Source organism: Ursus americanus, chromosome 33, assembly GCF_024610735.1.
Source record: "Ursus americanus isolate L20-20 chromosome 33, mUrsAme1.1.p, whole genome shotgun sequence".
NCBI classification, from domain to species: domain Eukaryota; kingdom Metazoa; phylum Chordata; class Mammalia; order Carnivora; family Ursidae; genus Ursus; species Ursus americanus.
The window spans coordinates 6,799,643-6,813,957 of record NC_142159.1 but is presented as its reverse complement, the minus strand read 5'-3'; the positions used below and the strand labels follow the sequence as shown (position 1 = coordinate 6,813,957).

Below are 14,315 nucleotides of genomic sequence, written 5' to 3'. Positions count from 1 at the left end.
GTGCCCTGAGGCCTTGGACCTGGCTGAGGGCCAGAGACTACTCACTGCCCACCAGCCCCAAAAGGGCTCTAGGCCTGGAGATGCCACGAGGGGACCATGTCCCTCCCTTGCTTTAAATCTGTCCATGGTTCCCAGCCTCCTCCTGGAGAATGTCCAACCCCTTGCTTTGGCGTTCAAGGTCTTTGAAGCTCCAGGCCCAGTTAGCCTCCTTTTAGGCAGAGCCCCCCTGGCTCCCTCAGTGGGGTGACCATTTCAGCCTGTAAATGACCAAAACTTTCTCCGTGCTGCCCATTCTGCTGGAGTGCTATTCGCTGTGTATGCCTACCCAGTGCCTGCCCACCCACTGAGATTTAGCGCGAGGAACCCCTCCTGAAGTCTTCCCTGACCTACCAGAGGACTCACTGTGCCCCAAACAAACTGTCACCTCCCCCCACCCCGTGGCACTTTACTGAGCTGGCCTATGTCTGTTTTTCTCTTGCTATGGCACTGTGAGAGCCTGGAGAGCAGGAGCCAGGTCGGGTTCCTCCATTCTCTCCCACTGAGGGGGCTCGGGGTGGGGTGGGGGCAGAGATGGGGGCAGTGGAAGGGTCAGGAGTGACGGCAGATGCCCTTCCAGCCCTGTGGGTTCAGTCTAACTCAGTGTGTGTGAATGGGGAGAGTTGAAATGATCACCCCCAAAGTAGAGAGAGCCAGAGAGAGGCAAAAACTGCTTTATTTGGGCAGTGAAGGGCAGAAACGTGGAGATCCCAGGGGAGGGGGCAAAGGTAGAGCATGTTCGCCCACAGAGAGGGACACCGGATTTTGCAGTGCTCCTAGGACGTCTTCCTGCTCACCCTGGCTTGGCGCGAGTCAGCCTCGGGACCGTCACGCGATGAGCCTGAAGCCTGTCGCCCCAGATCCCTGGAAGACAGACACTTATGACACGCCTCTGGAACCCTGGGGCAGAGGGCGTGTAGCTGGGCACCCCACACTGCCTGGGGTCACATGCAGCTCTGCCACCAACTAGCTGGGTGTCCTTGGGCAAGTCACATAATGGCTCGGAGCCTCAGTCTCCTCCTCTGAGGATACTGGAAATAACAGCGGTACCCACCTCGTAGGTGTGTGATAAGTCTTAAAAAAGAAAATGCACGCGAGGTGTTAGCACACTACCTGGCAGAGAGTAAATGAGCAATACATATTAGTTGTTACGATTATTACTATTTTGTCAGATCTGGGGCTGCAGGGGGGTTATCCCTCCCACTCTGTCGGGTCTTTACTGGGCTCGCTCTCCAGGCAGGACTCCTCTGCCTGCAAGGCAGAATGAAAGGAAGGACTGTGGTTAGATAGCAAGAAGGACTTCCTGCCAGGCTACACGATGCTATCCTGGGAAGGAGCCAGAAGTCGTGGGACTGAGGCCGCTGGGGAGAGGACCTGCTTCCAGGAGAATGGCCAGGCCAGGCTAGTGAGGCCAGAGTAGGCTGAGGGCTGAATCAGCTCAGTAGTGACCTCACTTCCAGAGACCCTGGAGGGGCCCTGTTTAAACCTGCCTGTCGATTCCCAAGATCACAGAGATGACACACAGAAACAGAGACACAGCAGCAGGGATACTCCAGGGCAGACAGGCAGAAGCAAGGGGCCACACATGACACAGGCTGTTCCCTCCACTCAAAACACGCTCGCCAGGGTCTGGAGCGGCTGACCCTTCATCCTTCAAGCCTTGATGGAGAGTTACCTCCTCAGACAGGCCCTCACCAACCCATGCATTCATTCAACATTTACTGAGCCGCGATTATGAGTCAGGCACTGTTCTAGACTAGACAGAGTCCGTGCTCATTCCAGATAAAGTAGCCTCTGGCCCACCTTGTTCTTCTCAAACCCAGCGCACTGTCGATTTCTGACTTCTTTTTATTGCTTCTCTAACCAGAATGTAAGCCCCATGAGGGTAGGGACTTCAATAGTTTGTTTTACCAATGTGAACCCGATGACTCAGAGTATAAACCCGGCACAAACTAAAATAGGCCCTTGATAAGTATTTGCTGAATAAATAAATGGACATAGAGATCAGAGATAGCTGGACACCCAGAGAAACAGCGCCGTGCTCAAGGGTCGATGCAGACATTCAGAGAAGCACATAGGATGACACTCAGAACTGTGCCTTCAAGGCCACCCGAGCCTTCCTTTCTCAGGTCATTCAGCGTGGCTGCTAGGCAGGAGCCTTGTTTGGAACTCTATTTTACATTATTATTATTATTATTATTATTATTACTATTATTTTTTAAAAGTAATCTCTATGGCCCACGTGGGGCTCCAACTCAGGACCCTGAGATCAAGAATTGCATATTCTACCGACAGAGCCCGCCTGGCGCCCCTCTATTTTACTTTTTTAGGTGCCTTCTGATGAACAGAAATGTTAATATAGTCAAATCTGTCAATCATGTGAAGACTGTGGTGGTCAGAAAAAGGAAGGGATGAATTACCCCGCAGAGTCCCACGGCCGGTCGGAGGGGCCCTTCCGACTTCAGCTCAACCCCTCCAGGTCCTGGAACCTGGGAGGCCCCGGCTGCCGCGGCCCCACCGGGTGTTCACGCCTCGCCCTTCCCCCCACCCTCTCCGCTAGGCCCCGCCTCTGGAACCCCGCCTCCGCCCCATCGGCCGCGCCCTCTGTTGGCCCCGCCCCTCACCGGCTCTCACGGGCGCAGGGGAACTAGATGTCTCTTCCTCTTGCCCAGGAATTGGTAGTTAATATTCTGCCATCGGTGCTTCCATCTGGAGGGAGGGAAAATTGGGCAGACAGGATGGACAAGGCTCCGCCCCCCACTCCGGGTCTACGCCCATTTCGCCTAGCCCCGCCCCTTCCTCCTGCTCTCAGCGGCCTCAGGCCTCGCCCTTCCGACCCAGTTCCGCCCCCTCCTCCCGCTCCCAGGCACCGTCAAGCCCAGCCTATCCAACCCCCGACCGGCCCTGGGCTCTGGGGATCCGCCCCTCGGCCACAGGCCCCGCCCCGCCCCCCTCCAGGGCCTCCGCCCCGCCCCGCGCGCTCACGTGAGGCGCGGGCGCGCGCTGTAGCAGCTGGGCCAGCGCGCAGAGGGTACGTCGGCCAGGCTGGTGGTCCCCGGCAGCAGCAGCAGGTTGCGCGTCGGCCAGCGCCAGGCGGCGCCCGGCGGGCGGCGGCGCTGCGGGCTCAGCCAGTAGTCGCCCAGGCTGCGGCGGGAGGCGGGCGCTGGCAAGGCCGGGCCCCGGCAGCCCCAGAAACACAACTCCTGGTCCAGGCGGTGCGGGGGCGTGGCCCGGGGCCGCCTGCGGGGGAGACGGGGCAGCGGTCACCTCGGAGCACGACGGGCGGGGAGAAAGGGGCCGCCTCGGATCCGACGCGTAGGGGCCTGCGTCGAAGTCACTCTTGGTCGGGGGACTCTTTAGAGGGACAAGGGAGGGGCACCGGAAGGCTGCATCGGGGCCCTCGGGCCCGGACGCCTCCTCCCCCAGCTGCTGGACCAGGCTCCTTTATCGCGCCGGCGCCCTCCCCGGGGACCCCCTTACCGGGACAGAAGAAAATTCACCACGAAGTGGGCAGTCTCGGTGAACAGCATGGCGTCCAGCCCGCCTGGCCCGGCTTCGGCCTCTTAAATACCTGCCGGAGTGAAGGGGGAGGCCTGAAAGCCCATAGTCCCTCCGGGACGGCCGTTTTTAGCAGGAGGCATCAGCTGGCAGAGCGGGATGGGGGCAGCACCAGCTCCTCCGGCGGGTGGGGTCTAGTCTGTGATCGGATTTCACCAGCCGCAATGGTGGGAGGGGGCCAGGTAACAGGTTTCCGAGATCTCCTGAGACACTACCCCACTCCCTGCCCCCAGGACCAAGGATGTCAAAGGCAGCAAGAGGGGGCCGAGGGCAGTAAGGTCAGCTGCCGGTTAGATAAAGCTTCCCCGTCCCACCCAGGGGCCTCCAGCCTCTGCTTACAGACAGACCCCGTGATGGCATGCTCAGGCAGAACCCGCACCTCAAAAGGTGGCCCCGCTCTCAGGCTTACGATCCCCCACCTCTGCCTCCCAAGGCCCTCTTGCTCCAGGGCACTTTCAAATGTTACAGGCAGAAGGCTCCTCGGCCACCTTTAGTTCAAGAGTTCTTATCTGGAGACATTCTGCAAATGAACTTTTGGGGATCCAGGACCCCCTAAACTGTCTCAAAGTTCCAAATACACATATATTTCTGGAAAGAATCTAGAAAGGATCCCTGACAGCATACCCCCCCCCCCCAAAGAAAAAGTTGAAATCTCTTGCTCTGGTCTAACACCCTCTTTTGGGAAAAGGGGAAACTGAGGTTTAGAGAGTGGCCGAGAAAAGCCAAAAGTAAACCCCAGGTTTCATACGACTCTGCCCACCCCTACAGGGGGTGAGACAACCCCTCTGTGCCCTTGTTCTAAGTAGAGCTTGGGGTTCAGGGCTCAGCTCAGGGCTCAGAGCCCAGGCTGGGCCCTGCCCCCCGACCCCCTGGGGATCCAGAGGAACATGCTGGCCCAGCTCCCTTTCCCACACTGCCAGTTTGGGCTATTTCCCCCCCAGTGACTCACACTGGCTGCTGGGGAGAGTGGGCAGCTGTTCCGAGCCCCCAGGGCCCAATACAGGTCCTGACTTCCCCCCAATTGTGCAGCCATATTTGGGGATTTAATCTCCTGTTTTCCCTCCTTCGGGAATCTCCCTCCCCTCATCCCTTCCTCTTTTCCCTATCTCCAACCTCTCCCTCCCTATGGCTCCTTCCCAGCAGCAAACAGGCTCTAGTCTTCCCTATCTTTGAAAAAGAAGAAAGCTCTCCTTCAACCCAATGTCCTTCTCCCGCTCCCCTTCACAGCCAACATTCTTGAAAGGGCTGTTTCCACTTCCTTGCTCAGCCCCTGCGATCTGGCTTCCTCCCCCACCATTCCGCAGGAACAGCTCTGCTCTCAAGGTCACCACTGACCTTGTGGCTAAATCCAAGGGATGGCTGGGAGTCTTTATCTGACTTGACCCCTTAGCAGTGGCTGCCTTCGATACAAATTCTCCTTCCTCCTTGAAATAACTTTTGCGTCCTTGTTTTTCTGGACACTGTGCACTCCTGATTTTCTCGCCATCGTACTGGCTGCTGCCACATGGCAAATTTCTCATCCTTTGCTCACTGCCTAATGGTGTCCTAAGGAAATCTCATTGGTTCCCGTGCCTGGGGTTTCTCCTCTGTCAGAGACTCACTTCTCTCTTTCAGCCTTCATCTGTCTTCTCTGCCCCACACCTGTCTCCTGGCACCCCTCTCCCCGCCCTCCCCCAGATGTCCCACCTCACAGGACACGTGCCCCACACCTGCCCTTCCTCCCACCCATGTTCCCTAGCTTGACCATTTTCTCAGTTGCCAGAACCAAAAATCTGGGTTTTGTTGTAGTATCTTCTCTCTCTTTTCATATTCAAGCAGCTATGAAATCCTATTCTCTCCAGGACATTTTATTTTATTTTTTTAAAAAGATTATATTTATTTATTTTAGAGAGAGAGAGAGAGGGAGCCCACGAGTGGGGGGGGAGGGGCAGAGAGAGAGGGAGAGAGAGAATCTCAAGCAGCCTCTCCCGGAGCATGGAGCCAGACTGACTTGGGGGTCTGTCCCACCATCCTGAGATCACGACCTGAGCTGAAGTCAAGAGTCAGTCGCTTTACCAACTGAGCCACCCAGGCGCCCCCAGGACATTTAAAAAATCCCATTGCTTCTCTCCATTTCCACTGCTAATGGATGCCTGGTCCAAGGCCCCCTCGCCTTTCCCCTGGGCCGTAGCAGCCTGCGGGCTTGGCTCCCTGCCGCCACTCTATCCCTTATGTGGTCTGGTCCCACAAAGCAGCCAGGGTTGTCTTTCCAGAACATCAGTTTGTCCCTCTGCACAGTGTCTTCAGCACCAAGTTCACCCTTGGCACCTACCAGTTCCAGTGCCAGGGACATTTCCTCCCCCCATGTCCTCCCGGGTCACTGCTGCTCCTCTCAGCTCCACTGTCCTTCGGGGGACCATTCCGGGCCTCCTAGCTGGCTCTGCTCTTCCTTCTCTTCGCAGCACTGGGGCCTGTCCTCTGTGGACTTATCAAGCATTCGCTAGCTAGTCTGATCTGCAGACCTCCCAATTCCTGAGCCTGCCACTCTAGGCCCCTGGGATGCCAAGACGAACCTGCCAGAGGCCCTGTCCTCCGTGAGTCCAGAGTGTGGTGGGGGAGGCAGACCTTCACCAGGGATCTAGGAATAGCTGAGTACACACTGGACAAGCAGGTGCTGTGAGAGGGGAAGGACAGGAGGTCAGAGGAGCCTTCTGGGAGAGGCGACAATTGGTGGAGATCTGAAGGGTAAGCGGGGTTGGGAGGGAGGCTGTTCCAGGCGGAAGGAACAGCATGCTTAAAGGCAGAAGAACGTTCTGTGAATCGCTGAGAGGCGTCTGGTGCGGCTGGATAAGTGACGTAAAGAAACCATCAATGAGTCTTAAATAAAAGAATGGTATGGCTGGATCTGTGGTCTTTGTATGTCTGGACTAGAGGCATCAAGCCAGGAAGGAAGCAGGGAGTCTGGCTGGGGTTGCTTGGGCAATGGTGGGCCCCCGGATTCAGGGTGCGGGCAGGGGAACTGGAGCAGAATGGACTGTCATTGCCTGGAAGAAGGTGAGGGCAGAGACAGGGAATGAGAATGTTTGTGGTGGCCCCACCCTGGAGGGTGGGTGGGGAGAGGCCCCCGGGCGCCGGGACACCCATATCCCTGTGGCGTCCAACCCGCTGACCTAGCTGGTGTCTGGTTGCCTGATGTCTTCACGTGGGTCCTCATCCATCCTTTCCCCTAGAAGAGCAGAGGGAGGCCCAAGAGGCAGAAGGCGGCCGTGAAGGCCTAGGAGGAGGCAGAGGGGAGAAGGGGAAGTTGGGTCAGAGTCCGGATGTGACAGGGTTTCAGGGAAAGTGGCATCTGGGGTTTCCTCAGAGTCTGGAAATTCCACTCTCTCTGGCTCCACTTTGAGACACCCCCCTTCCCTCCCCGATCCTCTCTAGGCTCTGTAGGGGCTGAGTCTGTATCCGAAGGGGCACATCCACCGATGGGTCCCCAGGACTCAACAGTCCCTAATGTCAGTTCGCACCTCCCATGAGCTGGCCCGGTGCCCGTGGCCTGCCTGACCCCGTGCTGTCCTCACACTAGCCCTTGGAGGCACGTAGCTTATTTACCCCCATCGTACAATGAGACTTCCAGGGCTTAAGGAACTTGCTAAAATTCCCACAGCTTAGACGAGGCAGCACGAGGATTTGAACCGAGGTTTGACTGACATCAGAGACTGCTTTTAACTCTGTGCTATATTAAGCCTGTCGACCCCCTGGCTGATTGGCTCGGTAAGGGAAGGAGGCTTTGTGGGGTATTTGCTTGTGGTTGGGGTGGCTCCCCCCCCCCATATCAAGCAACGGGAAAGGGTAGTACTGACGTCAACTGTTGCCATGACAATGCAGCAACCTTTTCCCTGCCATCTCCATGGTAACCTGGGGGTCCATCTGTACTTCGCCCCCTCCTTCTAAAAGGGGGTCCTTTAGGGAAGGGCTAGCTAATAAGGTGTCTGAGAGGCAAGTCGGGAAGCTATGATTCGTGTACGCCCCTTTCCCCAGGTCCCTCCTTATTCCTTGGGCCCAGAGAATAAGGTTGGGATCAGGGGGTCCTGCCTGGGGTCTGGGGACAGCTTCACCCTTGAGGGTGAGGGAGGCAGCTCTCCCCTTCCCACCTGGGGATTCCCCTGGAAATGTCCCCCAACCAAGTTCCTAGGCTCGTGTGAGCAGAACTGCTGGGAAGTTGGCAGAGGGAGGCAAGAGGGATTCCCCGACCCTCTCCAAGGCTGGACATTGCCCAGGCCCGGGGGGGGGGGGGGGGGGACACGTGACAGGCTGGCTCTCTGCTGCCCCTTGAAGCCAGAGGTAGGAGCAGCAGCAGCCTCTCTTGCTCAAGGGCTGGCCGTGCCAGAGACTCCAGGCTGGTGCTACACAGGCATGAAACCTGCCAGCAGGTGTCATTAACCCATTTCACAGATTTGGAAGCAGAGACCCAGAGAGGCGAAGTAACGGGCCCAAGTTTGAACAGCTAGTAAACGGCAGAGTCAGGACTCAAATCTGAGTTTAGGCCAGTGACTTTTCCAGGGGGAAAAAGGAAGAAACAGAGAACAGGATAGAAAAGGAGAAAAGAAACAGGAGAGTGAGTGACTCAGGTTGGAGCATGTCATGCTGTCACTACAGAACAAAGCTCAAATTCAAGGCCTCCTTGATCCAGCTTTTCTTCTGTTACCTCATCTCCAGATCCCCTGAATTCTGAGCTCTGCGAGGGCCAGAGATCTGTCAGATTCAAGCCTCCGTTCTCAGCACCTGGTGTGGTCCAGATAGGTAGGTGTTGGGAGAAGGTGATTGAAGTGACTTCCTGGAACGTGCCCCGCACTTTCCAGCCTCCAGGCCTTTGTGCGCAATGTTCCCTCCCCCTAGTGGAGCTAACTGGCCCCAGGGTCTGACCAAGCATGGGGGGGGAGGGCGGGCAGTAAGGTTTTTTTCTTTTTTAAAATTGTTTAAAAAGATTTTATTTATTCGTTTGACAGAGACAGCCAGCGAGAGAGGGAACACAAGCAGGGGGAGTGGGAGAGGAAGAAGCAGGCTCCCAGCAAAGGAGCCAGATGTGGGGCTCAATCCCAGAACCCCGGGATCACGCCCCGAGCCGAAAGCAGACGCTAAAAGACTGAGCCACCCAGGCGCCCCTTTTTTCTTTTTAAAAAGATTTTATTTATTTTAGGCAGAATGAGAGAGTGGGGGTGGAGGGGGTGGGTGTGGGTGGGGGAAGCGCAGAGCCCGATGTGAGGCTTGATCCCAGGACCCTGAGGTCATGACCTGAGCTAAAACCAAGAGGCAGATGCTCAGCTCAGCCGAGTCACCCAGACACCCCCCCTTTTTAAATTAAAGTTTATTTATTTAAGTAAGCTCTACGTCCAGTGTGGGGCTCTAACTTACCACCCCAACATCAAGGGTCACATGCTCCTCCAACTGAGCCAGCCAGGCGGCCCCCCATTTTTTTTTTTTTTTTAATCCAGTGAGGAAGGGACTTGCCTGAGGGAGGCCATGTGAGTCCTAGGAGGGCCAATGCCTGTGTCCTTCAAGTTCACCGCTGAATCCCCAGTGCCCTGCACAGGACTGGCTGGTGGACTTGTATTGACCGAGGCAGGAACAGAGCCCAAACTAGAACCCAGTGACCCGACGCCTGGTCACACTGTCCAAGGCTCCTCATTGCCATGGAACAGAGTTGTCGCCCTGGCTCCTGCCACTGTCTCTCCGGGCTTCTTTTCCTGCCAGGGTTACCCAAACTTTACAGAAGCTCTCTCTGCTCCTGGAATGTTTTTTCTCCATCTCTGCCTCTTATTTTCTGGTGATGCCCTTGATCACTTGGCCATGCTTCCACCTCGAGGGTAGGTTCGGCTGGCCCAGCTGGGGCAATTATAGCCTCGCACTTGCCTGCCGATGCTAATTGGCCAAAAGAGTGCGCATGCGACTTAAAACGAGGGCCAATCACTGCCCTTCCGAAGGTCAGGTAAACTGAGTCTGGGAGAAAGCACTTCTCCCTTCCATCTGCAGATTTCCAAACTGCCGCAGCCATGTTCCCTGCCCAGAGGAGATAGTCAGGGATGAGAGATGAACAGAGGGGCAGTCCTGGGAGGCCCAGAGGAGATAAACTCAGTTCCTGCAGTTCTTCCTTGAAGCTTCTGTATCTGGAAAGCTTATATCCTTCCCGGCCACTCGAAACAACCAATTCCTTTTTGGTGTAAGTTAACTTTAGTTGCTTGCAAAGGAGAGGTCTTATCAATACAGAGGCCTATAATTTTTTTCTCTTGAAACTTACAGTGGTCTTCTAAGGAGGTGGGGGGACTGTTTACAGGGGAGAAGGCCCTTTTCCTCCAGAGCTGAGGCGTGGGTTATGCTGAGTAGGGCCGGCCTGGAGGGAGTTTGGTGGGAAGCGAAACAGCTGGATTACTCCACTTAATGGGGTGACTGAGAGCCCTGGGGTCTCTCTAGGAATTAAGGGTGGAGGAGGAGAGGAGTAAAGAGGAGAGAGAACCCAGCACTGTGGCCTAAAGCCAGGGATTCTTCCGGTGGGTGAAAGGCAAAGAGAAGCATGGGAGGGCTTTCAAGAACGAGGGTGTTTGAAGGACCGGGCACCGAATGGTCAAGTCTAAAATCCTCACTTCGAAGTAGACCCTTTTTTGGCAAACATCCTCTCCTCTTTTTTTTAAAATGTATTTTTTATTTTATTTTTAAAAGTTTTAAATTCCAGTTAGTTAACATAGTGTAATATTAGTTTCAGGCGTACAATATACTGACATCCTCTCCTCTTTTAATAAGTCTCTTACATTCGGGACCGCCTGGGAGAGAATTTATGTGGAAACCGAGAACGGTGGTCATTTTGGGCGAGTGTGGGATTTTGAAGTACTCTAAGGAGGGCTTGGAATTCTACCCCACATGGATTAGGAGTGTTAAGTCATTTGCATTTAGATTTCAGGGGACAGGAGACTGAACCTGACCGCTGGGTTATGTGTATTTTTTCCAATATTAAAACAATACAGGCTAATTAAAGCAAAATTGGAAAGTGGAAAATACATGTTCAGCTAAATGCCAATACTTCCAGGAAGCCTTGGATCTTGGATGGATTTTAGAGCATTAAGTCTAAGGACACCGAGGAGTGTGCTAGCCTCTGTCATCATCTGGGGGAACGCGGGCAAGTCTCTCAAGGCTCCCCTATAAAATAGGAAGGAGAAATCAAGGTTTTTCAAACGACTTCTTTCCCAATCTTTTTCTGGTCCCACCACTCCTGGGACAAATCAAGGCTCTAAATGGCCTGGAAGGCCCCTAATTCGAGGTGCCCAGTGTCGCAGAACAGCAGCAGGTAGCAAAATCTAATTCCATCTTGGGAGCATTAAATGGGCAGGTGCGGGTGGGTCATTCCCTTTATTCTAAATTGCCCAACCTCTGCAGTCCAGACCTTCTCTGGACCCCCGGAATCCAGCACAGCTATGTGAATTTCATTGGAAAACCGAGGAGAGGGATGAGGAGAAGGATGAGGGCAGGGGCCAAGGGGAAAGGTAGCGCTGGAAGAGATCAGGACCAGTAAGAAATGAGGGGGAGAGGTTGGCGCGGACCGGGAGGACGGGCCTCTAGGGCTGGGTCCAAGGGAGGAGGCGGCCCACGGGAAGGAGCTATTGGATGGGGCGGAGCAGTTTGCGGGCCGATCGACGGGATAGACATACACGGCCAGCCCGGAGTGGAAAGAACAGTTTATGCTGTGCTTTATTAAAATGTGCATCATTCTTTTATTTTAAAATGTGCATCATTGTCTCGTGCTCGGCGCGCGCGACCTCAGCGTGGTGGCCCGCGGCGGGCCTCGTCCCCGCCCGGCTCCCGCGGAGCCGCCGTGCGCAGGCGCACTCAGGTGGCGCGGGCCCGGGGGCTCCCGCCCATGGCCAGGTAGACGTCGATGGGCACGTGCAGCAGCGTCAGGCAGTGGCAGCCCGGGCAGCGTCGAAGCGGCCTAGGGAAAGCGGGGCGGGCCTCTGCTGTTGGGAACGCGCCCGCGGAGTGCCCCCGGGCCATCCCCCCACCCCGGGGTTCCGCGGGGCCCTGACGCGGGGACGGGGTTCTGGGCAGGGCAAGTGGACGCAGGCGGTCCGGAGCCCCGCGCAGCGGGGACCGGGCCAGAGCGGCAGGAGGGGCCGCGGGGAGGGCGCCCTCCTCACCTGACCGGGTTGTGCTCCGTGGCTACCGGCTCCGGGTTGTCCTGGGACTCGGGGGCGGCGGCAAGGCCAGGGGAGTCTCCGGCCTCAATGGGGAATCTTCGACCCTGCGGGGGCTCCTGGGCACTCATGTCCAGGCCCCGGGGCGCTCTGCGCGGGGAGGGGCGGTCAGGCCGCTCCCGGGCCGCCGGGCGCCCCCTGCCCGCGCCCGCCCCCTGGGCCGTTGCTCACCTGCCGGAGGCCGAGGCCGGTCCCAGGCTGGAAGCAGCTGCCGGACCGCTGGCCGCGGGAGGACGCTCCGGTCCAGGCGGAGCCGGGCAGGTGTCTGCGGCGCGCCGCGGCCCGGGCGTCGAGGGGGCGGGCTGCATTGTGACCCGGGCCGCGGCGCGCTGACCTCACAGAGCCCGTTCCTCTCCCCGGGAACCCCCCGCCGTCTCGGGCCGCCCGGCACTCAGCGCAGCCGCGAGCCGGGGCTGGAGGGCTCTGGCCATGGCGCCTCGGCACCGGGTCGCGCAGACCCCCGGCAGCCCGATTGGGGCGCAGGAGGCGGCGACAAGCAGCCGTGAGGCGGCGTCCACGAAAAGAAGCCCGTCATCCCGGGCGGCGCCCAGACGCTTAGGAGCGCCCCCCGGCGGGCAGCGACTCCCTGCCTGGCGGGAGGGGACGGGGCGTGGCGGTGACTGTAACCCCTGCTGGGTTTGGTGGTGGTGATGGTGAGGGCAGGTAAAGGCACTAACAATTTTGGCCAAGGGTCACACAGCATTTACATCACAATTGGGCCGGAGATTTAAAATGTCTGGCCCTCTCCCTCCCCACCACCCGTGGCTGCTGTGTCCAGACGGAGAATGTTCTAGCGCTGGGGGCGGCTGCGCATGAAGTCCTTGGGGGGAAAAGAAGCAGGCCAAGGGCGATGGTGGAGTAGAGCTGCCTCACAGAGGCAGCATGAGCTGAGAGGGTGATAGGAAGGAAGGAGGCGCTAGACAGCATGGAGGACTTTCTGCTCTCCAATGGGTACCAGCTGGGCAAGACCATTGGGGAAGGGACCTACTCAAAAGTCAAAGAAGCATTTTCCAAAAAACACCAAAGAAAAGTAGCAATTAAAATTATAGACAAGATGGGAGGGCCAGAAGGTGAGCTGGGGCCCCTTTGGAGGAAGGGAGGGCTGGTTGAGATGGGTGGGCACTTCCTCGAGTGGGAAGGATCATCCCCTCCTCCCCTTTAGTCTGGAACCAAGGAGTGCAAGAGTTTGTGGCTCTGGGGTAGGTCAGGGGGACAGAAGGATGCTGGGAGTCCCGGAACATCACACCTCTAAAGGCCAAGATTAAAGTGGCAGGAGGTAAAGGGTCCTCAGAGGCAGAACCCCAGCCTTCTGGGCCTTCCCTATTCCAGGAAGGGGACAGAGAGGGGCAGAGGGGCCATGGCCTGGGCTGGCAGAGGGTAGGAGCTGCTGCCATGGCGGGCAGAAGCGGGAAAAAGGAAGACCGCGCTCATGGGAAGAACCGTGGGTCCGGAGGCAGGGGTGTGAGGGGTTAGCTCACCACGCTGTGGGCAAATCAAGCCTCATAACTGAGATTCAGCGGTTTTGTCTAAAAATCCCCAAAGCACTTTGATATCCATGGTCTCTCAGGTTGCTCACAACAGTCCCTGAGGGTGGCAAGGCGTAGTTCTCTGAATATATTCACTACGAAAATAATAGCAGCGGGCATCCTTCGCAACGTCCAAGCAGTTAGACATTTAAGACTGGTAATGGGAACCAAGGCCCCAGACCCAGCTACGGTGGGGGGAGACAGGGTGAAGAGCGATGCCCTTCTGGACTCGATACCCCATCTCTTTCCCCTTTGTTTCCTCAGAATTTATCCAGAGATTCCTGCCTCGGGAGCTCCAGATCGTCCGCACCCTGGACCACAAGAACATTATCCAGGTGTATGAGATGCTGGAGTCTGCCGACGGGAAAATCTACCTGGTGATGGAACTGGCTGAAGGAGGGGATGTCTTTGACTGTGTGCTGAATGGGGGGCCGCTGCCCGAGAGCCGGGCCAAGGCCCTCTTCCGTCAGATGGTCGAGGCCATCCACTACTGCCATGGTTGTGGTGTGGCCCACCGGGACCTCAAATGTGAGAACGCCTTGTTGCAGGGCTTCAACCTGAAGCTGACGGACTTTGGCTTCGCTAAGGTGCTGCCCAAGTCACGCCGAGAGCTGAGCCAGACCTTCTGCGGCAGCACGGCCTACGCCGCCCCCGAGGTGCTGCAGGGTGTCCCCCACGACAGCAAGAAGGGGGACGTCTGGAGCATGGGCGTGGTCCTGTACGTTATGCTCTGTGCCAGCCTACCTTTTGACGACACAGACATCCCCAAGATGCTGTGGCAGCAGCAGAAGGGGGTGTCCTTCCCCGCTCATCTGGGCATCTCGGCCGAGTGCCAGGACCTGCTCAAGCGGCTCCTGGAACCAGATATGATCCTCCGGCCTTCAATCGAAGAAGTTAGTTGGCATCCATGGCTAGCAAGCACTTGATAAAAGCAATGGCAAGTCCTCCCCAATAAAGCAGGGGGAGAAAGCAAACCCAAAAA

At 57.0% G+C, this 14,315-nt stretch overlaps 3 protein-coding genes across 3 annotated transcripts; 1 reads left to right on the top strand and 2 right to left on the bottom strand.

The window, feature by feature from the left end:
* Window positions 1-680: 680 nt before the first annotated feature.
* LOC148107213 (uncharacterized) lies at window positions 681-3,688 on the bottom strand. Its single transcript, XM_087858606.1, has 4 exons — window positions 3,517-3,688; window positions 3,022-3,276; window positions 2,661-2,745; window positions 681-900 (listed from the first exon to the last, which is right to left on the bottom strand). The coding sequence occupies exons 1-3, from the start codon at window positions 3,564-3,566 to the stop codon at window positions 2,667-2,669; spliced, it is 384 nt and encodes a 127-aa protein (XP_087714732.1). The 5' UTR covers window positions 3,567-3,688; the 3' UTR covers window positions 681-900; window positions 2,661-2,666.
* Window positions 3,689-11,279: 7,591 nt separating this feature from the next.
* FAM229A (family with sequence similarity 229 member A) lies at window positions 11,280-13,601 on the bottom strand. The gene is made up of 3 exons (XM_045782210.2): window positions 11,979-13,601; window positions 11,751-11,897; window positions 11,280-11,545 (listed from the first exon to the last, which is right to left on the bottom strand). Exons 1-3 carry the CDS (start codon window positions 12,113-12,115, stop codon window positions 11,443-11,445), a joined length of 387 nt encoding a protein of 128 aa, XP_045638166.2. The 5' UTR covers window positions 12,116-13,601; the 3' UTR covers window positions 11,280-11,442.
* TSSK3 (testis specific serine kinase 3) lies at window positions 12,733-14,259 on the top strand. The gene is made up of 2 exons (XM_045782211.2): window positions 12,733-12,877; window positions 13,598-14,259. The coding sequence occupies exons 1-2, from the start codon at window positions 12,733-12,735 to the stop codon at window positions 14,257-14,259; spliced, it is 807 nt and encodes a 268-aa protein (XP_045638167.2).
* Window positions 14,260-14,315: the final 56 nt, after the last annotated feature.

What these genes read in the sequence shown, in the direction of transcription:
- LOC148107213 (XM_087858606.1), bottom strand. Translation starts at nt 3,566, where the DNA reads ATGCTGTTCACCGAGACTGCCCACTTCGTGGTGAATTTTCTTCTGTCC. An exon ending in GTGAATTTTCTTCTGTCCCG is followed by an intron (nt 3,277 to 3,516) that starts GTAAGGGGGTCC and finishes TCTCCCCCGCAG; the next exon opens with GCGGCCCCGGGCCACGCCCC. An exon ending in AGCGCGCGCCCGCGCCTCAC is followed by an intron (nt 2,746 to 3,021) that starts GTGAGCGCGCGG and finishes CCCTCCCTCCAG; the next exon opens with ATGGAAGCACCGATGGCAGA.
- FAM229A (XM_045782210.2), bottom strand. Translation starts at nt 12,115, where the DNA reads ATGCAGCCCGCCCCCTCGACGCCCGGGCCGCGGCGCGCCGCAGACACC. An exon ending in CCGGCCTCGGCCTCCGGCAG is followed by an intron (nt 11,898 to 11,978) that starts GTGAGCAACGGC and finishes CTCCCCGCGCAG; the next exon opens with AGCGCCCCGGGGCCTGGACA. An exon ending in ACGGAGCACAACCCGGTCAG is followed by an intron (nt 11,546 to 11,750) that starts GTGAGGAGGGCG and finishes CGCTTTCCCTAG; the next exon opens with GCCGCTTCGACGCTGCCCGG.
- TSSK3 (XM_045782211.2), top strand. Translation starts at nt 12,733, where the DNA reads ATGGAGGACTTTCTGCTCTCCAATGGGTACCAGCTGGGCAAGACCATT. An exon ending in CAAGATGGGAGGGCCAGAAG is followed by an intron (nt 12,878 to 13,597) that starts GTGAGCTGGGGC and finishes TTGTTTCCTCAG; the next exon opens with AATTTATCCAGAGATTCCTG.